The 25565-nt window shown below is 40.2% G+C and overlaps 1 protein-coding gene across 1 annotated transcript in view; it reads right to left on the bottom strand.

Moving 5' to 3' along the window:
• Positions 1 to 23968, bottom strand: part of cxadr (CXADR Ig-like cell adhesion molecule) — a 46498-nt gene extending 22530 nt beyond the window's left edge. Inside the window, exon 1 of the mRNA XM_034204206.1 lies at positions 23772 to 23968. Coding sequence (XP_034060097.1) covers positions 23772 to 23823 — 52 coding nt within the window. The 5' untranslated portion in view covers positions 23824 to 23968. The remainder of the gene's footprint in view (positions 1 to 23771) is intronic.
• Positions 23969 to 25565: the final 1597 nt, after the last annotated feature.

A 25565-nucleotide genomic window follows, 5' to 3' on the forward strand; every position in this document is an offset into this window, starting at 1 on the left:
GAAGCACTGTGGGCACCCCGAGAGCTAGTGCATCCGTGGTTTATTTAGTGTTGCAGAGGGCTGGGACTCTTGAACCACACCGATTGTGCTGCAATGCAGCCTGAAAGCTCCCCTTGCCACACAGAGCTGCCATCAATTCCCCGTGCAGATGACCTAAAGGCTGTTTTGACATAATTGAACATTAAATGTTGAAGGGGTGAGGAATGACAGGCACTTTACTAGACTGCCTGAGCATTTGACAGCTTTTCTATGAGCCTATGGGGAGTGTGGCAATCACCCCTGCTGTGAATGTCCACAGCAACCAATCATTCAAAAAGGTTGTTTTGTCAATTCAATCAAAAATGTTTCTACAATTAGGACATCTATATGTGTTTATGAATATAACATTCTTCTTAATAGTACATTCCAAATGTGGAATATGGCGTTAAGAATTACATGTTTTCTTTACAAGGAAAATAATATACTTTTTGAACAATTTTAAATGTAAAAATAAACCAAATAAAAACCCATAACAATAGAAAAACGTGAAGGTGAGTTATTGATTATTGTGCAGGATAAGGCTCATAGTAAATTCATATTAATAAGAAAATAAAAACAAGTGATATTCGTGTGCATTCAAATTAGATTTCTAATCCGACCGATCAGGTTGGTAAAAGCTGATGTTTCAATTGATAGAAAAAAGGAAGTACAGAAAGGAAGAACAGAGAGAGGAAATACAAATACACAATAGCTTGTTCCTAATGGTCTGGTTAATCAAAAAGGTGTTCATCATCACAGGGACTGTCAAGATATGGCGTTGAGATTGCACCCTATATTTATAGAAAGCAGTAGGGATTTGACAAGATGCAGGTCGGTGCATTTAATCAGAAGCTGCTCATCTAACCCTCTCTGCCACCATCAATTGCTCTAAAGCTAGGCACAAACCATTACAAGCAGCACTGGCCAAATATACATCCCTTCCCCCATCTCTGTGAGAGGAGGCCCATTTATATAAAGAACCCTGGAGAGTCAGATAAGACCCCCCAGTGTCCCTGAGACCTGTGGAAACACACAGTCACACATACAAAAGGCCTGTGTCCCTCAGCATCTGTTGAAGCCCAGGGACAGTGAGATATGGACAATGCTGTGGGGGGGGGGGCTGGCACTCCAAAAAGCTGATAGGCGAGTCGCCAGTCCAAGGAGCTTGCAGATAGCTCGCTGATAACACCCACATGGGGAACAACTGCAAGTGTGCCAATATAGTCATGTGAGGAGGAAATGAAACCAGAAAAGAGACGAAGGGACATGAAGGTGCTGAATATGAGGCGTTTCAGTGATACAATGGAATGCATTGTTTATTTGTCTGTATGTATAAGTGGGTGTCACACCAAGGAGATACAAACAGCTGGAGTGTTTTCTTCTTCAGTCAGAGATGCCAGAGAATTAATTACAAAATCATGTCCTCCTCACTACACAGGGGGAACAAACCCAAAACAATTCACTGCAAGCCATCAGGGAATGTGCGAAAGCCGTATGCATGACTTGGGAAATGGTGCAAAACTGAAAAAGGCCTCAAACACAACATACTCTGTTTCTGTTGCCACTTCATCCTCATTACAGGTCAAGAGGGCTGGTTGCTCAGAGGAGGTTTTAAATCAATCATCAGCCTCTGATTATTGGAGAAGGCGTGAGCCAAAGAGACAGCACAGAGGTATTTGTTGGCTAATTTTTATTCCTACAACAACTGCCATAAACATTTGGTTTTTAAAAAAAATCCAAATACGGTTAACAATCACACTTCAATGTGACTTAACATACACATGAGACCTGCTGTGCTCATGGCCCATTTGCTCAAATATCTCCAATATGTGCACAGAGAGTCAGACGAACTGCAATCACATGTTGCTGAGGTGATGACATGTGTTTCTGACATCTTCGTAGGTGGTCGGGCAAATAAAAGTCAAAATGGTGCATTTAGTCATTTTATTTTATCAAGCTTTAACAAGATTACCCAAGATGCATGTGGAGGTCTGGCACAAAGAGGGTAAATGGTAATACAATTGTGGGATGACCTCAGGAAGGTGAGGTGATGTTTTAAATTCACTTTAATAAAAGTGTGTAAGGCTGTTGAAAAGAAATACTGTTTATCAAAGGCAAGTATATGTGTTCCAGACTTCCAGCGGTTTACTGTGAAAATAAATGAAAGCCAAATGTCTCAGTGGGGTGTAGTCGTGGGGCGTCTCTCTCCGACACAGGAGTTTCTCCTCCTCACTGAGGGGGAGTAGGCCATGCCAGGCCCCACATCCCCCAAAACAAATAAAGTGCCTGATACAGAGAGAGCCCCTGCCGGCACCCCGGCCCCAGCCTTTGTCCGCGCCCCAAGGCACAATGCCAACTGTGATCAGGAGGCAGCCTCGCTGGTCACACACTGAGACACAAGTGCAGCAGAGTGCAGCTACTTCATTTAGACTGATGATGGACTGTCAGAGCGGTTCCACTGTGGATAGGACGTGTTGCAGAGGCGATACAGATGATCAAATGTAGGTTTTAGAAAACATTCAAACTCAGATGCTCATTTGCAATGCAGAAACAAAGCTAAATGTGGAAGCATACAAATAAAAGTTTCTCACAATTGTTGAACACATAATAAGTCGGCTTAAAGCAGTAGAGCATGAGTATCAAAGTAGTAGACCATTCCCCTTGAAATCCAGGGCAAAATGAGGGATTAGAAGTTTTTTCTGTAGCTCCTAACAAGCCTGGTGCTCAAGGTCATTAGTGAAAACTCAAACTCTCCAGGAGGGGAAACAATTTCACATGTCTGGAATTTCCAGAGCTAAGCAATTTCATCTGTTCAGTCTGAAGTGGGCTGAATGATTCACTTCACCATGTCGAGGGGAAAAGAGTACATGAGAATGAACAGAGCAGGTTAAGTCAGATTTGCCTTTCACAGCGATGAGAAAGGGCTTCCTCATAGCATCTGAAGCAAATCACTGACACTAACAACTCGGGCAGCTTGGTTCGGTCAACTGAGGACATTTTTCTCATTCGTAACTAGTAGAGAAAAATGAGTGTTTAGTTGGGTAATCCAGTCAAATGAACACAAAATGTATGTAAAGTAAATACCTATGAAGACTCTCATGGCTCACTGCCAAACCACTAAAAGGATTAAGGTGTGGGGCCAGACTGCAGACAGAGGCAAGTCAAAGTATCAAGAATTCAAACAAAAACACCTCGCAATGAATTCCTAGCTTCCTCCCTTATCACATCTCAAAAAGTCTGCCCACTATTTAAATAAACTGTTTGCCAAAATCTTCATTACCATGGAGATACAAAAAATAAACAATGAAAAACTAACTTATTCCATCTGACATAAAGTTATTGACTGAGTTTGTTTGCTGGGTATAAATTGCTATGAAGTGAGTCTTTAAAAAGGTGATTTCTCATGTTTTGAGTAGAATGCAAAAAGGCGAACTCCTGCAGCTTAAGATATTACCTCAGGAACCTATTTTCCATGCAGTGCAGAGGCATGTGTGACGTCGGCTAGATTGGCTTGAAGGCATTCAATGAGTCTGCTATGTTTACGCCGTTTTCTCTAGGCTTGGTCTAAAATAAGGTTCCCTGCCAGAAGGACATTATATGACGGTGGTCTTCTGGACATTTGTTGAGATTACACATTCCTATGTGTTACATGCCCAGAGTGTGCAGTAAAAGGCTAAAAACGACCAACACGGACTATTTGAGTCCAAAGATATCCAATTGCCGCTGAAAGCTCCCTGAGGACAAAAAGTGTGTATTGACAAAGTACTTAGTAATAACTGCTAAAACATCAATGCCTTTTCAAATGCATTTATAACATCCCATCTCTCTAAACCCGCTCATCCTGTCCAAAGCACTCTCGTCCAGGCAGAATGAGGTCTTTGTGAAAGTGTAACAACACAGACAGTCTCTTCCTGTCCTCTGTGTGGGGGGAGACACTACAGCAGGACATCAAGATAAGGCCGCTGTTAAAAGATAACAAGATGGATAATCCCTTTTCTTTCCTCCCCTGCACAGGCTGTGGAAAAGGCCTGGTGCTTCAAGGCTGGAGTTCTTCTTCTCTCTGAGGCTCTTGAAGGCAGGTGTAGTAAATGCACCTGAGTGTTAAGCCTTGTAGGACGCTGAAGGCGAAGACTGTCATTTGTTGTTACAGCTTAACCGAGACTAGTGGCTTTATTCATGCCTCTAGCTCGCACTCGCAGCCAAAAAAAGATGAGAAAGCTAAAAACAGCCAGTCGACTCTACATATCACATTAAAGATGGGTTATGTCATTTATTTCAGAAACACTTTTTGTTATATTCCATGGAATGCTCTTAACATCCCGATAGCAATGAATATATGAAATGCTTTGACAATAAATACATTAAAAAATGTAATCTGTGGAAGCCGTAGTACTGTAAAAAGCATGACCAATCATTTTAGCCGGCCCGGCTAAAATAACTGGATGGCCTACCTGCCTGTCAGCCTTCCATCTGTGCACAAACTTATCTCGTGCTCTCATTGGTCATGTGCGCGTTCGTGGAAGTGGCAGATTTTTTCCGGTTGTGTATTTTCAAATTCTAGCGCACTCGAGCTGGTTACTCCAAAATTACCTACCCCACCTTTAAATGACAAGATGGGGCATTTTAGCGTTAGCTAATCTATCCTACACAAAGAGGAAATCCTACTTTTGAAGTCAAGACAGAAGTATTTCTCTCTGTCCTGTTGTTTAACTGTTTAACTGCGCACAGGATGAGGCTCGACAGGCTTCTACAGAGGAGTCTGGACATTAGAAATAAATTCACTAAGCCCATTGAAGATGGAAATCTCAGATTTAAAAGGGGATTCTATATGTAGTTATTTTGACTCTGATAGTCTGCGTAAGATAATTATATCAATCTCAACAACCCAAGCATCTAAAAGAAAAAAACCATAGAGAGCTTATCACTGCAAACTCTACACAAACTCCTTCAGAAAACATTAAGCACGGTGTACATTGACATTTAAGTTACTCTCACATTAAATTGGACTCCAGAGCATGAAATTGCTTTAGAATCAAAGAGCCGCAGCTCTGCTATGTTGTAATAAGCAGCCGTGTAAAGCCGATACTAGGGATGCAATGAGGAACCTCACAACCCAAGATAAAAGCAATTGCACATACAACATCTTCCCTCGTCTATTTTTAATTAAGAATTCAACAAGAAACAAATGAACAAGAGCTTTCTGAAACAAAGGGATGTATTGAAATGATAATCAAATGATGTAATATTCTTTAATGACAGTTAAATAAAAGAGCAATCAAGTCATTAACGTTGTAATGCTTCAGATTTCAGTCCTGGTTGATTTGGAGATACCCATGGTTACCGTGGTAACATCAACTAAGGGTTTGATATTTGATGTAAAGAGATTGAACAGCATAGAGTTTCAATGAAATATAATTGTGCTTTAAATTACATGCTGCATTGGAAAACCTCTCAATCTGATTCCATGTGACAATGATGCACTCCAATCCCAATAAAAACTCAATGGACCCGTTTCAGTCTGTTCATGTTTTGATATGTTCTATTTCAGTTTTCTACAATTAAAAAACATGAATATTATATTCAATTTCTGCTACAAACTACACACTGGGCCACCGTCTGGTTACAACTGGCTCAACTAGACTACTCTGTGAAAAATGCTAACTTATTCGTATAATAAAAATGTCATCTTTCAGGACGAACAAGTAAATCAAGTTTGAGCTTTGTTGTGAGTAGAAACCTTACATCAGTAACGTTTTCTATTCATTAATGGCTAAGAGGAAGAATGCCTACGATTTATATTGTCTAACTAATTTGTCTTCTATATCTTAAACTCAATTTATACCATCCTAACAATATCTTGGGAAAATTGGCATTTACAAATACCTTGACACTTGAAAAAGTGTCAGCAAGGTTGTCTGGCTCAGGAGTGTTTAGTAGATGTAGTAAAGTGCTTTTGCCTGAAACCTAGACTACAAGCCAACTCCCTGCTGGCTCGAATGACATCTAAAAAGGTCTGACCCAAGAGTAGTCTCTTAAAATGGCAGTCTGGACCAGGCTGACAAGTACATCATCTCAGAGAAAGTGACAGACACAACACAATGTCCACTGTTCACCTTCATGGCGTGGCCAGTACTAAAAAATATACGATAACAGAATCCCTGTTGAATCTTGATAGAGAATTAAAAGCAGTTAAAGATGTATTTCCCAACCTGATAAAGCCATCCCACAAGGTTTACATCACTATCTGTTCACTTAGATCCTGGTCAGGGGCATGCCGCTAGTTTCCCCCACACTATTTTACAGCAGAGCGATAATCAACAACTTTTTGTGTCCAAATTAATTTGTCTTTTTGACAAGGTCTTTTAAGCTCTTACGACGCAACAGTTCTACAGATGTAGCACTCCAGATAGAACTCACATGGGTGTGTCCCAGTCAAAAGCCCAGCGGATCCCAGTGGCTGGGGGTGTTGCCAAATTGCTAGAGGGCGTTGCCAAATTTCCCCATTTGTTCAATTACAGGATTTAACCATGAGATGGCGCTTCATTCACAAATACACAAAGACAACTGGGTGTTGTAGAACTTAGTCTGTTTGCAATGTTTGCAGCTCTGCAGTTGTGTTTGTTGAATACTGTAGCATGTAATCACTTATTTGTTATGGTTTTCACAGGCTACTATAATGAAAAAACATCAGTTTTAGATCAAATAAAGTAGTTTTCTTTATGCAGTATATTTTTTGTAATATTGTTGGGGTGTTTTTACACAGTACAGTAGATTGAAGTAAATCAACTTATATATTAAGATAAGATAAGATGGACCTTTATTAATCCCCGTGGGGAAATTCAGTAGTTCAAACAGCAACAGGGTAAGAGTGAAAAACAGGATAGCACAGATTCACACAGATTAATAAAATCAAAAATAAGATGAGCGATAAAAATTAAAATAATAATAATGAGAAACTATGTAATAAAAAATGAATAAAACTAAAATATAATTATCATATCATATATTATAATGTATTGTATTATTAAGTAATATCATACATTAACCCCATTATAGCAGATGCCACATTGAATGGATGAACACATTTATGCATCAATAATTACAACAGAGTATTTCTAAATACAAGTTGTAAAAATACTTATATGTATTTAATACTAATAACATGATTAATTTCAGATGATAATACTTTTCAGGGTTAGGTCCGGTCTGACAGCGCTTAGCTCTCTGCTGCAGAGAAGATCACTGCTCTAAACAAAGTCAAAAATCCTACATCCAAACGGAATAAATATAATTAATTATGATGAATACGTCTGAAGTCTTGTTCATTGTTTTTCACTTTTATTAAATGTTTGATATTTCCGGCACAGACCCTTTCATACCTGCAATGCGTGATAGAAACAGAAAGTGCGACAGTTTAATGCCAGTGTTAATTTCGTCAACGAAAACTATGACGAAAAATGTTCGTCAACAACCTTTTTTACATGACTAAGACGAGACGATGAAGAGCTAAAAATAGATTCTTGATAACGAAAACTATGACGAAAGGTATATTTAGTTTTCGTTGACGAGACGAGACGGGACTAAGGTGTTAATGGTGGACTATCGGACATACAAAATGCAGCATATTTTCCCCCAAGTGTCCATCTTGTCTGTCAAAATGCATCTTACGTTTCTAACTTGCAATATCATTATCTCCGCTCTCTTCATTCCAGAAGAGCGATCTCCCTGTGTCTCTGTGTGCGGGGGGCGGGGCCTAACAGACATGCTGCAGCGGACACAGAGATCTGCCGGGGACGGAGCGTTCAGAGAGTATAGAGACACATTTTGACTAAAAGTTGACTAAAATGTAATTTTTCATCGACTAAAAGTTGACTAAAACGTTTTGAGTTTTCGTCGACTAAAACTAGACTAACATGTTTTGAGTTTTCGTCGACTAAAACTAGACTAACATGTTTTGAGTTTTCGTCGACTAAAACTAGACTAACATGTTTTGAGTTTTCGTCGACTAAAACTACGAAGGATAAGAATGACTAAAATGTGACTAAAATTAATAACCATTTTCGTCTAAAGACTAAGACTAAATCAAAAACAGCTGCCAAAATTAACACTGAAATATGCGAACACAAACCTACAGACTGGGGGTTGGGAGATCACAGGAGGGGGGGGGGAGAGCTGTGGAATGTGACCACCCCCCTTGGGAGACTTACTCCACACATTCCGATGGCCAATTAGTTTTAAACAAAGAGTTTGCAGCATACAGCACAGGCAACATGGGGGGTCAAAAAAAATTCTCAAAAGATTTTTGTTTGTTGTTGTTTTGTGTCAGTTTTACGTCGCCACTTCCATTCACATTTTTCATCATTGTTCCACAATGTTTATCATGAAATTAATATCCATATATTTTATACTATACTTGCACTGCTTACCGTTTTCATACTTTATATATCTTAGCATATTCATACACACTGTTAATACTGCTCACAGGCTGCTAGTGTATTCATACCCCTCACTGTTTATTCATCATTCAATTCATTCTATATTTTATTCTGTAGATTGTGTACATTACTTTTCACTTTACTGCTTGTTGCACCTGGTTAGAAGCTAAACTGCATTTCGTTGTCTCAGTACCTGTAATCTGTGCAATAACAATAAAGCAGGCATCTTTATTGTAGCCTCAACAATCAAGTTCTAAGTAGTGCAATATGAAATAAAAACAACTACACTCTTTTGGCAGTGTTGTGGTGCCGAGAGATGGGAGTCGGAGGCGGGGGTATCAAAGGTACAAGCTAGACTTTTATTTAGCATCTGAAAACCATTGTAAACAACTTCATTCCCGGAAGCGAAGACCGGCGGAAACAGGAAGTCCGGTTCACTAAAATGTCCGTGCAGAACAATACCCCAACCCATAGATCCGTGGGTGAATAATGTCAATCACTAGGGTTGGGAACCGAAACTCGGTTCCAGATGAGAACCGATAAGAAAATGCCGGGTACCGGGTACCATACAAAATACACAATTTCGGTTCTGCTTAACGGTTCCTAAACGCGGTAGACCCTGTATTCCAGCGGGTCCGTCTGCACCGCGGTGCTGCGGTGACCCGGTGGAATACAGGGCGGACCTGGAGAATCACAGAACGGCCGGTCGTCAGCGGGCCGTTGACGGCCGGCTCGGTACGCTGACGGCCGGCACCGCCCTTCATTTTTTTAAACGGCATCATATAAATTGCGCTGACAGGCGACAGAGGTCCACAGTTGCCCCGCAGCGATGCCCCCCCCGCCCTCCCGTAGACATTTCACGAGCTCAGTCACTTCATAACACCAAAGATGGGTCGCGGTAAACACTCTGAAGTGAGGCTCCACTACACTAAAAAAGAAAAAGAAAAGGCAAAGTGTAATGCCTGTTAATAGCTTGCCACAGGCATAGCTCAGTTAAAATAAAGCACAGCTATTGTGCAATACATTTGTATTGCATGTATATTTTTTAGTAACAATTTCAGTTAAAGCTTTTAAGAATAAATATATTTTTGTTATCTAAACGTTTGACCTCTTTATTTTACAATTTTGGAATCGAAACGGGGAATCGATAAGAACCGGAATCGATAAGCAGAACCGGAATCGAAATCGGAATCGATACATTTCAAACGATACCCATCCCTATCAATCACCACAGTGTACACATTAACAAGAACTACACTATTTTGGCAGTGTAACAATTAAACAAGAACTACACTCTTTTGGCAGTAACAATTAGATAAATAATAAACTGTCAGACTGACACTGAAGACAAACAAACTATTTTCAGCAATCAATCTGTTTAGTTGACTCTGGGTGACATGTGGTGATTTAAAAAAAATCGTTTTTTGGCTGTTTAGATAGTGTTGCTCCATCTGGGTCACTGCCGGTGGTTGAGACGGTGGGGTCTTTGGCGACTAGTTGTATAGCCTCATGTACATTAGTTAGGTGCTTCAGGAGATTGGCATTGCTGTTATTCGATGTAGACAATGCTTTTTGTCCTGCACACAGTTTACATTTGACCATAATATTTTGTGCGTCCTTTATCCCCACAAATTGAAAATAGTGGTTATATCTCCAAGTTGTAAATGCGCTGCTGCTCTTGCTGATACTTGCATCTGCCATAGTGTGTGTGTGTGCTGGTGGTGAGCGTTGCTGTGTATGTGTGTGTGTTAGCAAGTGTTTGTGTGTCTGTGTATTTTCCCCATAAGGCAAGACCCACCATACTCTGTCTCTGATTGGCTTACCCTGAAATGTTACCCCGTGTTAACCAATCATCACTCCTCTCTGGTTACTTTCACTTTTCCATGGTACTGTGAGAGGACATCCTGTATTCGCCTGTAAGCTACATCCGCAGGGAGATTCGGTTCAGTTCCATCACATAATGTAACGCAGTAACGCACCCATTTAAATCACTGTAACGGCGTTACAGTAATGCGTTAGTTTGTAACACGTTAGTCCCAACACTGGTAAACACACACCTGATCACCTGAGAGCTGCCGTTTCATTCAGACTGTTTAAAAAAAAAATGTGTGATTGTTATAGCAGTAATATTAGACACTAATAATTAGTGTTGCACGGTGTACCGATACTTGAAAGGTACCGCGATACCCTGCCATTAAAAACGGTACGATTCCTCCGTTTCATTAGTATCGGTACTTTAAGAATGATGGGGAAAAGTATTCCGGTGAGAAAGCGCCGTTTTAATAAGAGCCGTGTGTGTTCAGCGCTCTGCTTCCACTCTCCCTGCACTGCAGCCGTGCCTGCAGTCCCGCCCCTCTCAAACACGTTCTAAGTCCCTCCCCTCTCTCGTGCACGCGGCCACGCGCTAGCTGCCAGAGCATGTGAGAAAACTAGAAGCATGGCTGCAAGTGGGAGTGCAGCTGCCGCTGCGCCTCGGCTTGTTGACAAAAAAGACGCCAGAAGCGAAATTTGGAAGTATTTGAGCTATATCTCTGACAGTGAGGGCAAGCCTACGGACACCACGAGGCCTGTCTGTGAGAAATGTTTTAGATCCCTGCAAACCAAGGGAGCCAACACATCAGACTTGGCTAAGCACCCCGCCGACCGGAATCCAGAGCTGTTTAAAGAATTGAAAGACAGACAGGTTAGCGAATGTGATAGATAACATAATTACATCATGCTCAAGCCCATGCCCTCAAATCTAAGTCAAACAAGTGTAATTTATTTTGTGACAAACGAGGCAATTAATGGCAATGATAACGGTCTAATATGGCTATATTTTTAGCTAACTTACCAATGTGGCTAACATCTGCAATATACATTTTGTCAATAATTATTTATATTACTGTACTATTACATGTTAATAAAATATAAAACAAATTATATTTTATAAAACAAAAAAGTTGTTTGAGATGATGCTTAATTTTATTTAATACGAATTATTGTCATTTATTTTGTTTATTGTTCTCATTGTTTAAAAGTTTGTGTTATGGTTCTGGTGTGAAATAAAGCACAATAATTACATTTAAGACTGTTTCCCTTTTTTTAAGAAAAGTATCGAAAAAGAATCGGAATCGCAATTCTTGACTTGGTATCGGTATCGAAACCAAAATGTTGGTATCGTGACAACACTACTAATAATACAGTAAACTATTAACACTGTACATATTATTGTTTGCCCGTGGGATTAGGATGATCGGTAGTGAGAGCCGTGCTGCATTTTCCTCCGGTCGGATGTGATATAAAAACAAAGCGATTATTTTTGTTGTTGTAAACTCACGTGGATTAAACTACATGTATTAGTGCAGTCATTTCAATTCGCGAACATATGATACATTAAATGATCGTGACGATGATGGAAAATTGTTTGTTTGAGCCGGGCTGCATTTCCTGATGAAAAAACATAGCGATGGTTTTGTAGGCCTACTTACACCGACGTGAATTAAACAACATTATTTTGTTAAATAAAAACATGGTGATGTTTTGTAAATGATTACACGTCTCTTATTTAGCACAGAATATGATCCTATCCATGACATATGGATCTTAACAAATATCCGATCAGATACCTGTAGATCTATCAGCTGTTTATTTCACATGAGTTCCAGTGTGGCAGCTTTTCACGGCTCCCCCTGGTGGATCCATGATCCATTGCAGCTGGTTTCATTAAAATTACATTTATTTATCAAGGGGGCGTATCAAGTCCTGCGGGGGGGGGGGTTCCTGTTCAGCAGGGGCCCACCCCGTGCAGATCACGGAGCCGCACGGGTAGGCGTCTGAAATGAAGCGCTACATCTGTACACAAACATGAATGCCTGATTAATAATAGTCAATAGGGAAGTTATTGTTTAGTTGATAATATCTTGGCTTACATTGTAGACCGTCACAGCCTCTTTTTAAGTCTACAGGTCATTCAACTCCAGCTGAAGACTAGTGTTACAGCTGTACCTGCTGCTGATCAATTGTCCCTTAACTCTCATCAGAAAGACAAATACAGAGCTGATGTTTACCTAAGAGTGCTAAGAGTTGGTGTGGGAGCTAGTGTAACAGCAGGTTTACTCTCCTCCTTCCAATTATCAGCCACTCAGAAAGACAGCCAGCTAGCCTTAAAGCTCTGTGTGTGCCCATGAATTATACATGGGCTCCATTAAGACACTTAACAGCTGGTTCCTTTGGAACTTTCCAGCAACCACTGCAGCCCGGTTGCCCCTGTGTGCCTGCTTATTAAAACAGCAGCACTTGTGATTAAGGTTGTGCAGTAATGTACGTTCTTACCAAAGCGTCTTTGAGTTGTGAAAAGCACTATATAAATAAAATGCATTATTATTATTATTACCAAAATAAAGCGGCCAGTCCCAGAGCTATTTTCAGTTCAATCTCCTCTCTCTAGAGGACGACTGGGCCAGCTGCCGATTCCCTCACACGGCGGCGAGATGCACTACAGTAATTAAATGTCTGTTGGTGCTCGCTGACCTTGCTGTGGTTCAGACGTTGAGCCTTTTCTGTACCCAACTGTAGCAGATGTCCTGGCCATTATACCCATAGATCCAAAAACGACCCAAGAGTAATAACTTCAGGGAAATATTATTTTAATGAACAAGTGCAGTGCCCGTTTAAAAAATGTCTGTTGGAGAGGACTGAATGCTTTGCCTGTTATAATGTCGTTCAATATAATACACTATTATTCACTGAACTATCCAGCATTATGTTAGATCTCTCCATCTTGATGTGAGGTAGATTCATGTAGTCTACATTAGGGTTGCACGATATTGGAAAAAACTGCGATATATATTGCGATATGAAAACATACAGGAATTGAAGAAAATACTGTTTTTTCCCCGCAAACCATCCTTTCTTGAACTTTAATGCTATACAATTGGTATTTTTTAAACTATATTTAACCGGATGAAGGATTTTAGTCACGGACGTCTGGATCTTAAGTTATCAGAGCAAAAAGCTGAGCTAGCTCGGTTAGCAGCGCCAAACTGCCCTGGAGAAACACATGAAACTACTTTATTCAGTGCTTTTACCTTTAGCTTTGGAGATTTGATTGTGATTGGTGGTTTGCTGTGCATGCAGAGCCTGCATGTCACTCAAGTACCTCTGACATGAGAGCCACACAAGTTTTACTTTTGTAGCAAGCAGCAAAATAATTGTAACATGACGTGTTTGAGTTAATTTGCCTACTTAATATCGCAAGTCCTAAAATATAAAATATTAAAAAAAAATACTTTTTTTTTTTTAAATAAAAAAATCGCATATCCACGCGATGTGAATATCGCGCATGCGCATATCGTGATTATCGTCACGACACGATATATCGTGCAGCCCTAGTCTACATTGTGCGAATTAAGCTTTTTTTTAACACTTGAATCAAACATTTGAATGCCGGACTTTTACTGTGTGGTACAAAAAGTTGTATTACATTACATTACATTACATTACATTGCATTTAGCTGATGCTTTTATCCAAAGCGACTTACAATAAGTGCGTTCGTCCAACAAAATACAACTTGAAGAAAACAGAATCATAAAAGTACATCAGGTTTCATAGAGCAAAAACATTTCAAGTGCTACTCAACTGGCTTTAGAAAAGCCAGTCCTTTATTAGTATAAAAGTGCTTCGTTAATAGTTCTATCGCTCGAAGTGGAGTCGAAAGAGATGAGTTTTCAGTTTGCGCCAGAAGATGTGCAAGCTATCTGCCGTCCTGATGTCAATGGGGAGCTCATTCCACCATCTTGGAGCCAGGACAGCAAACCCACGTGTTTTCCCCATTGGGAACTTGGGTCCCCCTCGCAGCGAGGGCGCAACGAGTCGTTTGGCTGATGCAGAGCGTAGTGCACGCGCTGGGGTGTACGGTTTAACCATGTCCTGGATGTACGAAGGGCCAGATCCATTCGCAGCATGGTAAGCAAGTACCAGTGTCTTGAAGTGGATTCTAGCAGTTACCGGAAGCCAGTGAAGGGAGCGTAGGAGCGGAGTGGTGTGGGGGAATTTAGGAAGGTTGAAGACCAGACGAGCCGCTGCATTCTGGGTGAGCGGCAGAGGTCGGATGGCACATGCAGGTAGACCAGCCAGGAGGGAGTTGCAGTAGTCTAGGCGTGAGATGACGAGAGCCTGGACCAGAACCTGAGTCGCTTTCTGTGTCAGCTGGGGACGTATCTTCCTGATGTTGTAAAGCGTGTATTAATGGTTATATACTCAAGTACAACATTTTGTATGCGCCTGTTCTTGTTCTTATAATGCATTTGTTATGCTTCTGGTTCCCTAAAAATGTAAAGTGTATATTTTTCGATTCTCTTCATTGCATGACCAATGGGGAAGCTTTCATCTAATCTAATCTCATGTAATGCTCTTTCATGAAACAAAGTGTTTCCTTGCATTCATATTTCCAAAGGAGATTAGTTACATCTTGCTCAAATGCAGTAGCTTTCCTTCCAATAAATCTTTCTCCACCTGTAAACATCCATTGCATCTTATAATATCCAACAGTGAAATGTATTCACATCAGAGATATAGTGAGGGTCACTTGATGCCATTTATAGAATGCACAGATGAAACAGATATGCAGTTGCAAAGCATTTCTAGGTTAAAATGTAAAACCTACGTAGGATATTTCACCTCTATACATATGTAAGGATATGAAATGCTGTCTTTGGCTTCAGTGTAGCTTCAGCTTGATTATGAGGCAACAAATGGGATTTTCCAGGTCTTATTCTGTATCGCTTTGTATACTCCTTTAACACACTTAACAAGATTCGGCTGGCATCTTCATTTTTCACTAGAAACCGCTTTAATATAATTCTAAAATCTGTAACACAAGCAATCATAGCGTTGTAAAATGTGTAAAAAACACAGGCCTTTTTCATAAAAATCTCTTAATTTCCATTGACAGGAGCATAACTAAATCATTTGACATGATTGCAAATAACATGTAACAAGTAACATGTAATGATTAAACATCAGGACAAGACACAAAAAGACTGACATGAATATCAACACCAAAGCGAGTAAAAACCCACTGGGACTGAATCAAGATAGAGGCTTTCTACAGACAGCACTTACTTGCCCTTTTCCCCATATCCACATTAGACAATGTGTAATGCTTTTCAATGAGATGTGCTAAAATTGGCTCCTTCAACAGCTGCTTTACCCTTCCTCCACCCAAAATGCACCCTACCTTCTGCTTATGTCCCTTATTTCCTCAGCCACAATATTGTTCAAGATTAGACACACAATTAACTCTAATGTTCTTAGCGGTTGAGAGAATGGGCTTACTGCCGGAAGACAAAATATAATCTTATTCCAATGAGTAACACAATGCGCGGACATTAGCTGATAATGTGATATGCACAATATATTATAAAACGCTTATCTACCAAATGATGCATCCATTGTAAGTAAGAAGCGGTAACAAAAGGTTTGTTGTCAGATCAAATGGTCAGGTGTGTTTTTTTCCACTTCGTAGCCTTAAACTAAGCCCAATTCTTTAACATTGAACAAAGGATAATCTAACAGAGGTTCAAGCATGTGTAGAGCTGAGCTGACAAGTACCTAGCAGGTAAGCAGGAGCAGACTGCTCACCAGCACCTGATGCAGCACCCCAGGGACCGGCCTGCCACACTGCGCATCCTCACACTGAGATGGCTAGCTCAGATGCCGTGAGAATATTATGCAAAAACAAATAGAGTACATAGCCATAAAGGGAAAACAACTGAAGTAGAGTAATGCCTAACAGACCAGGATACTGGCAGTTTTGTAGCATACAGTTTAAACAGAATTAAAATAGGCAAGTCCGAGAGACGTTAAACCCAGAAACATCCATCATTTGAAAACAGTGACTCCATTACCATTCCATAAATGAATGTTAAACATCCCAGGCCTTGTTTACAAAAAAGCTGTGCCTTAAAGAGCCTGTGACACGAGTTTCCCCCATCATCCAAACCCATCAATTTGAGTAAATATTGTCCCCTTGAAAACCGTTACTGAACTGATTTTGGATATTTGTACTTTGATAACCATTAATCTGCCCTTCAATGTTGACCATTTCCTGGATCTTCTCGGGGATTCTTCAAGTCCCGCCAAATTACGTGTGACGTCATTGCGGGCACAGCGCTCCAGCTGCACCGTTCAGGATCCCAGCACCTGCATGTAAACGCACGATGGTGCACACAGCAGCAAGCTCAGACAGTTTCATTTTGAACGTGTCTGAGAGCTCATATGAGTCTGAAGGATCGGTTTATGTTGTATCTGTTAGAAGTTTAGGAATGAGGTGCGTCAATATGGGCGATCATACGGTCATGTAGCCAGTGGTGGAATGGGACTAAAAATCATCCCGGGACTCTCGACCGGCCCACTTCAGTACCGCTAGTAAATTGTCAACGGGGGGAGTGGGGGATGTCAGGGGCGGCGGGTGCTGTAGATAGTAAATGTAAATATGTAAATATTTGTGTCACTGCATCCTGGTAAAAATACAAATATAATGCAATGTCTGTGTCTTTGACATTAGCGCTGCCAGCCACCTGTGCCCTGCACTACGAAGCCAGTTCAATAGACCCTGGATATGTTTGAGTAACAAACTAACTAACAACAACAAACTAACAAACGAGATCTCGCTAAGCGGTCCTACGACGCTGGTATCAACTCGGTAAATCAAGCCAGGGTTTCTCTCACCAGTTGAGAGCGCGTTCACGTCTAAAACACGAGTGGATCTGACTTTAATTACATTTGACTCGAGTGTTTCGTCAACATAATGTGTTGCTAAAAATAATACTTCTGCATACAGTATGTGACACTGTAAGTGTTGCACGGCCAGACACGGCAGATAAGGAAATATATGATATATTATGATATTATATGATCGATGATCTGATTGATGATGTAATATGAATGATAAGTGCGACACGTCGGCGTCTTCTCTGCATAGGCCTACGGCAGTTTAAACTGTATTTCCTTTATCCTGTAATATGACTTGAGAGATTTAAACTCCGCACACTGAGTTGATCTCTTTTCTATAGACGCCGGAGGCGGGCAGCGTCAGGTAAAAAAAAGTTATTTAGCCTTCCCAAACCTGAGCCTCACGCGCCGCCTATGGGGGATGTGCTAGTGATTTATCCGACCGGCCCACTTCGGTACCGGCACACTTCGGTACCGGCCCATCGGGAATCGGGATTCGTCCCGATGGCCAGTCCGCGACTGCACCCAGCCCACGTAAACTGTCAACGGGGGGAGCCTCGCTGAGGGGAAACGGTGGACCTAGTGTCCCGATCGGAGTGGGAATAATAATAATAATAATCCGTGCATTTTATCCATTAATTTCCCCAACATTGTGGTGAAAAAAACACACGTTTAATCCATGTTGGTGTACTACAACTACAAAAAGCATCGGTTTGTTTTCTCATCAGGAAATGCAGACCGGCACAAACAAACGATTTTTAAATCATCATCCTCACGATCATTTAATCTATCATATGTTCGCCGAATTGACATGAAAGCACTAATACATGTAGTTTCATCCACTTGAGTTTACAACTACAAAAGTAATCGATTTGTTTTTATATCACATCCTACAGGAGGAAATTCAGTAGCTCTCACTACCGATTTGTAATCCTAATGTAATCATCATCTTCACCACGATCATTTATGTTTATGTTCGCCGAATTGACATGAAAGCACTGACAAATATGAATATACTGTAGTCAACTTCATTAAAACGTTATTAACGTGCCTAAACTCAGTAATTCACCATTTCTACGCATGACAACACACTTTGTCCGTGTTTGGCTCTCTCGCCGCACAGTGAAGCGTTCCCGCATTGACGTCACTTCCGGCTTCCCCCAAAACTTCAAAATGAGTCGAAGGAATTTCCCGCGATGTTCGAAATGATTGATATTTAACGGAACGGTATCGCTTTTTCTTTTTTAATCTGATGGTTCGAGATGACTAGTAGCCCAATATTTCATTGCACAACAGTTGTTGGGATGCTGTCACAGGCTCTTTAAGCTTAGGACTCATTTCATTTTAAAAAGGTAAAATTAATAACAAAATCCTTCAAATACCCTCCACTGCCAAGTGTGCAGCACTTTCTCTGCTTCTATGCCGTTTATCTAGAATAAAATGTAATCAGGCGAGGCTCATTTGAGATATGAGGTATATGAAAACTGTTATCATCATCACAGTTAACAGCTTATTTGTCAAAGAGCCTATTATTCGTCATTATAAGCAGAGGGCGTCCGCGCACTGCAACGCTGGGCATCAAGTTGTTATTTGATGAATGTACTTTGGGCTTGTTTATCGCACTGAAAGCGTGACACAGCAATGATGACCGATGAAGTCAAGAGAGAGGGGAAATCAGCATTGAAGCGACCTTGTTTTAACCAATAGGTCACATGAATACATGGATAGCAAGGGAAATGTCTCTTGCCAGGCACAATCTCTATCCAACCCTTTGTTTGAGATGTTCAATCTCATTTACTTCTTGAAATTGTGACTCATTTCTGAACCATGGGGTCCTGTTATTACTGACAGAGGCAGACAATCAGGATTCTCGTTTCTAGCCAGCGTCTGCCGATTAATCAAGCCGACGTTCACCACAGGAGTCCCCGTCTGACCTTTTACTGTTTCTGACTAGTTCTAAAACAAGAACGCTTAAGGGTCTTAAACTGAGGTTGAAGCTACATATCAAAGGCAAACAAATTCAGCATCCTCACCAGTACATTTTCCATGTAGAAGGCAAATAAAGAGCAACTGAGTCCTAGTACAGAAATTAAAGGGAATATGGAAAGTTATTCTATTCTAACATAAACCTAATGCTCTGTTGAGCTAAATTTCAGATTTTCGCGTTAATGCAATCGGCAGAAGTAAATATCTAATGCAAGGCTTTTAACGAACTGCATCATGTTAGCATAGCCTTGCATGACGCTAATCTAAAGATGGATTTGTGTTGGCGTGATGACGTTTAGTAGTTATTTGGTCACTTGTTAGGATCTTCGGAGACTCACGACTGAGGTAATACTGAAGTCATTTTTTTATTAAATAAAACTTGACAATCTATTAGGCTTGTGTTAACCCCATAACTAATTTAAGGCATCTAACCACCAATATGGTAAAACAAAGTTGACTTGTAGACAAGGTAAGCAGAAGAAGTAAAATGCTAAGTAATTTCCAGGTCTTGGGACTCATTCGTGCACCACTTTACTGTTTACCTTAAAACAGTTCAGCAGATACTCAATTCATCAGAAAAGATCAGTACCGTCTTTGCACTTATTGACGCTTGCATACGGAGGGTCAAGACTCCTAACCTCCTAACCATGAAAACAAGTTGTGTTGTATAAATGAAAATACTTTTGCTAATACAGTACAAACATGCAATACAATATATTGATATGCTCTCATTTACAATATTCTGCCGGTTCAGCTGCCCAATTTTCGCTCCTTTTAATTATTTGAAATGAAATAACTTTAGACAGAGGATCAGACTAAACAAGCAAATTGACCAAGCATGCAAAATGAACAATACATGTTGTTCCCCTAGGTTGAAAAAGACCTATGCATGACCTTTATTAACTGATCAGCCACTAATTTGTGTCACAAAGGCAAAACTGCTCCAGAGCAATGCTTATTGGAAAATGATTTGCATGCCTCTGGGGAGTCTGAGGCTGTCAGTAAGCCAATACTTTGGCTTAAGAATGATGAGAGAGTAAGAGTTAGAACTAGAAGACATGCAAACTAGAAATATCAGTCAATGTAACATTGACTTCATGACCAAGGGATTCACGTATAATCTTGCCAATATATCTTCCACAACAATGTGTTGGCAGCAGCCCAGATGCAGTTTTAGCCCCTACCTGTGAAAAAGGAATGAGCTCTGAATACAGAGTGGCTGCACATCTATTAACAGGACTCAGAAACAAGCAACGCTATTAATCATTTTCAGTCATCTCTAGCCGGCAGCAATTTGTTCATTCAGTAATTCGGATATAAAATGGAAGGTGGGGGTGGGAAGAGGCAGGGGCAGGGTAATGTGGCGAGGTAAAGACGGGATATAAGTGAACAGGAGTTGGCACAGGGTTTGTGCAGCACGGTCGGGCACGCTAAAATATTAGCGTCTCGGGCTGTGAATATTCATACGTGGTTGTCCCAATCATCATCAGATTGTGGAGGACAAAGCCGTGTCCCTGGAGTGTAATTTGATTCTACATGTTCCTGCTTAATTTCCAAGGACAGGTGGCTCCGGGCAGAGAGGGTGAATGCTTGGAGGTGAAGCTGTGGCTGCAACATGTTTCAGCCAACAGGAGGCCAGTAGTGGACTGCTGGGTCATCATGACAAGTGAATATGACCTCAAGTCATGACTGTCTGCGTGGGGCCAATGACAATGGCTCAGACTGTGGTGAACATGCCTCCACACATCTTTATGGTTGTTACTATTCCTTCACAACACCTAAGCAATCCAAAAACAGCTTATAAGAGTTCTGCAAAGAAGAGTGACTGATCAAGGCATTATTGTATCAAGATATTCAATACTTCAACAGCAGATATTTCCTGCTCTAAATGAGGATACTATCATTCATAAAAGCAAGGGGGAGGGTAGTGTTGTACAGCAACTGGAGCGTGCACACACACAAGTACACTCCCTGGATCTGCGTGTCTGTTTCCAAAAGGTTACCAAGCAACCAGATCCTGGCCAGGGCCTTTGGTCGTAGGCTTATCAGGTAACTGCTTTCTGCGCCTGATCACATGTTCACTAGGTTTCTGTTTGCTTGACTTTTGACCAAAACAAGGAGTGGAAGAGAACACATGAAGGGTCCGGAAGAACTTTAATTAGGGGAAATTATTGTTCAGGATCAGGAATGAGAAATATACAGACTAAATTAAAAAAATGTGTGTTGATAAAAGGAAGAAGTGGACAGATATGACGGGCAGGTCTAGCCACGGTGTTTAATGATTGACAAACACATAATGTTTCTTGGAGAAGCTCTAGATGACAGATTTAAAAGGCAGAACAGCTGGGGGCAGGCAGCTTGCCTTTTTCTATAAACTGTGGTAATACATTTTCTTTATTCAAATAAAATGATGAAATTAATTTATAAACCTTTCAAATAACTTAAAATGTTGTTAGCAGAACTATGTGTCAGCCCTTGCATGTAACACTGTTCAGTGTTTGTAACAGCATCTGTTGCATTGTCACGAGTGCATGCCAACCCAACAGCAACTTCATCTCTGATAACATTGTCATATCAAAAAACATCTCCACAAAGAAGAGGGGGGAACCATCAAAGAAGCATTTGCACAACTACACTGTGTACAAATGTCCTTTACTATTTTCTTTATAGACTCAAATTGTTTAGAAGCTTGACTTGTAATATGATGACTGGCTAAATACTCATCAATGACTACAAATTAAAGCATTTAAGATCTTCCTTTTACACAACATTCATTTTCTTCATTTTGTCAACATTATATATGCCATGTGATCACAGACAAATAGAGCAAGGAAAGCGGAGCATAACGACCCCATTTGTTATTTTGCCTTTTAAGAGGGGTTGGGCTATTATTGTGTATTACTAAGCCATGCTAAAAGAATGCTACGAGTCTGGCAGATACTGTTTTTGTTCGCTGAAGTAGAACAGCGCCCAAATGATGAGGCCATGATTCCATTAAGATGGTAATGAGTCCAAACTAGTGTACAAAACAATGGTAGTCATGAGACAAAAGAAGGCTTAACAACATGCTGTATACAACCTTATATTACACCAATGCCCCTGCTTTTACAAAGAGAGTTGTCCTGGATGAAACTAAACAAAGCACATCTTCCTCACATACGGTTTCTCACTAAGAAGCAGAATGGGATGTCATTGCCCTGACCATGGCTCTGTGGCTTCCCATTCAAATCTCAAAACTTTTCAATAACCACTGCATTGCACAAGCCAACAGAGGAGTCTGTAGAAAAAGTTTCACATTATTGTTTGGAGTGGGAGGAGTGATCAGCTAGTTTCAGGGTAAATTCCAGGGAGGCCACACCCATACGAATCAAATTGCTACAAATAACAAAACTGAAGAGGTATATTAATACTTTTAAGATGAATAAACTAAGATTGATATTATATAGTTTATCACATTAGCAATGTTTCTACATGTATCACCCCGATGAGACAAAAACAGTTTGACATTTTTGGATACAAACTTGAATTTGTATTCAACTGTATTGCTTTGAATGACAAACATGCCAAAAGGTAAGTTAGTGGTAGCCACACTTGAGTTAAAATAAAGCCCTTGTCTCTGCCCATGTGGTTTCCAGTCCAATAAAGAATATATGATATCCTTTGAATAATTAACTATAAGTTAGTTAAGGTTAAAAATAACTATTCTGTTGTTCAAAGGTTTCACAACCTCCACTGTTATCTACCAACCTACGGTGTCAACAAACAGCAGAACCCTCGTTGAGGGTGACCTAACTTTCATATTGGAAGGATTAAAAAGGTAAAGACACCCATTTAAGCAGAGATGTCCACAGGAGCAACATGTGGTTATGTTACATGCGATGGTGTGGGATTTGGGACTGTGGAAGGGGGGTGGGGGGGTTCAGCACTGATGGCAGATGGCAGACAAAAATGCCGCCCTTTGAAGTCCTGCAGCCACAGGTTTGAGAGCGGATTAAGATATTGTTTTAACCACCACCACCAGATATCAAACGGAAATAATAGCTACCATCTCATTTCTGTCCGAGGATCAAACATATTGCCATATATTTAAACATTCCCTTAGACAAGACCATTAACCTCAAGACAACCACTTATTACCTGTTAAACATGTTAAATAAACCACTGTTTGTAACGCATGGGGTTATTGAGATAAAATGCATGAAATAAAGTAAGAAAACGTACATTATCAGTAAAAGCTTAGTAATAAAGTTTGCATACAATGTTGGTAACTAGTTTAACTGAATGTGGTTTGTCCGGACGCTTGTTCTGGTGTGCAAGCTAACTAAACTGACCTGTTGTCAGAGTTACTCGGAGTAAATTCAAGTGTATTAAAATGTGGTTTGGTACTACTACTACTACTACTGAGCCAGTTGAATTTTAACCATAACATAAAGGTAATATAACACAACATAAAGTTTTCAGCATGTTTTACTTCTTGAACCAGGCATGTTCCGTGATAAGGCCAGCGTTGTTGTAACGTGACACGGCTGACCAGACTGTGCTCGCCGCCGTTTTAGTAAAAAGAATCCATGAGAATCACAAAGTGTCTCCCCGGCAGTTGGGAGCAGAAAACTTACCTGCACAGAGGCTCAGCAGTACACAGCAAAAGTGGCCTATCGTAAGCTCCATTCCTGTTCCAGCTATTCCACGACTTCCTCAGTGAAACTCGGTCGAAGAACTTGTGTTGAGTTCGAGTGAAAAGCGGCAGATCAGCTCGACCGAGCATCCAAACTCCACTCCTCCTCCTCCTCCTCCTCTCTGCAGGTGCACAGTGGAGCGCGCCGCAAGCTGTCACGTGATAAGCGGAGTTTCCAAACTAGATCCGGTGTCGCCATCTGCCGGTCTGAAGCGGAAGCAGTATGAAAAAACAGCCGTGCTGTCCTGTATTAGGTTTCAAGGCTTTTATTTCTCATACGTGCATAGCTACAGTGTAGTTATGACGATGAAAATCGTAGGTCACGTATTATTTACCACATGTGGAACAAGTACTAAGAGATTGTGTACTTAAGATTGTGTACTTAAAAGTAATCGTTATGCAGATTGGCCCATTTCAGAATCATATATATTATGTTTTGATGTGTTTATCAAGCTGGTAAAGGTGGAACTAATTTCAATTACTTTATTTACTGCTGGGTAGAATGTGAATTTAATTCAGTTTTATCTAAAGTATTTTTTAAGTGTTGATTCTATTGTTTATCATTAATATATATCTTCAGAATAACTAAAGGTTCTACAAAATTGTAGTGGAGTAGAAGAAAAAAACAACATAACATGGAAATATGCAAGTGCAGTACAAGTACCTCAAAAGTATACTCAAGTACAGTACTTCTGTAAATGTAATGAGTTACTTAACACCACTGATAATACATGTCCTATAGATGCAATTTAGGGTTAGAATATTGTCCAAGGACACTCCACACGTTCCCCATGTGCTTTCCATCCAGGAACAATTGTGGAAGATAACAATTTGTACAACTTTGATGGAGTCAAAGTCCTCTCCCTTTTCCCAGTCTAAAGTTTGTATTATTCAAGAATATTTCTATATTTCAAAATGGTGAAATTGTACATATACATTTTCAGATTCTGTTTCATAGTTAACCTTTTATATTCAAATTCTTAATCCATACATTTGCCTAAAAAATAATAATGGCAGACCTATATAACATGTTACATTGCAAAGACCAGTCTTTGCAATGTAACATGTTATATAGCCCAATGTAACATATAGCCCAATGTAACATGGCCCAGTGGTTTGTGGTGGATAAATATCTAAACAGTGACAACACCTCGTGTTAACTTAATTACTTCTGGTTTGTTCAAATAATAAATGTGGATAATTAAGCACTTTTATTGCAAAGACGACTGGGAAACTGTAAATATCTAAATAGTTACATTGAACAAGATACAATTACTTACACCAAACAGTAGATTCTAGTATACAGTATATTTTTTGACAATGTGTTATCTATGATATACATGTTTTTTATTTACCTCAACTAACTTAAACAATTTTGTTTATTGCACTATTATGTTATATATATATATCATATTTAGCATTATTAAAAAGGTGCCTGAGCTTCAAGATGTTCATTGCCAAAACTATGCTGTAGCTATTAGACATGTAAAGAAACAAAGCCTCCCTATAACGTTAATAGAATTGCATTTGTGTTGCTCAAACTACTTTATGATTATGCTTGAAAGATAATGCGTGTACAAACCCATTTAGCTAAAGATGAATACTAAATGTATATGACAAGTGATCTGTTGAGTGTGCAAGACACCACAGCATTTCAGAAAACACCACAGCATTTCACATTGGACGGAAAGGGTATTCCTTGCTGTGGTGTCTTGCACTTCAGGGCCACCGTAGT

The sequence above is a fragment of the Gymnodraco acuticeps genome, unplaced genomic scaffold, assembly GCF_902827175.1.
Source record: "Gymnodraco acuticeps unplaced genomic scaffold, fGymAcu1.1, whole genome shotgun sequence".
In the NCBI taxonomy this organism is placed as follows: Eukaryota; Metazoa; Chordata; class Actinopteri; order Perciformes; family Bathydraconidae; genus Gymnodraco; species Gymnodraco acuticeps.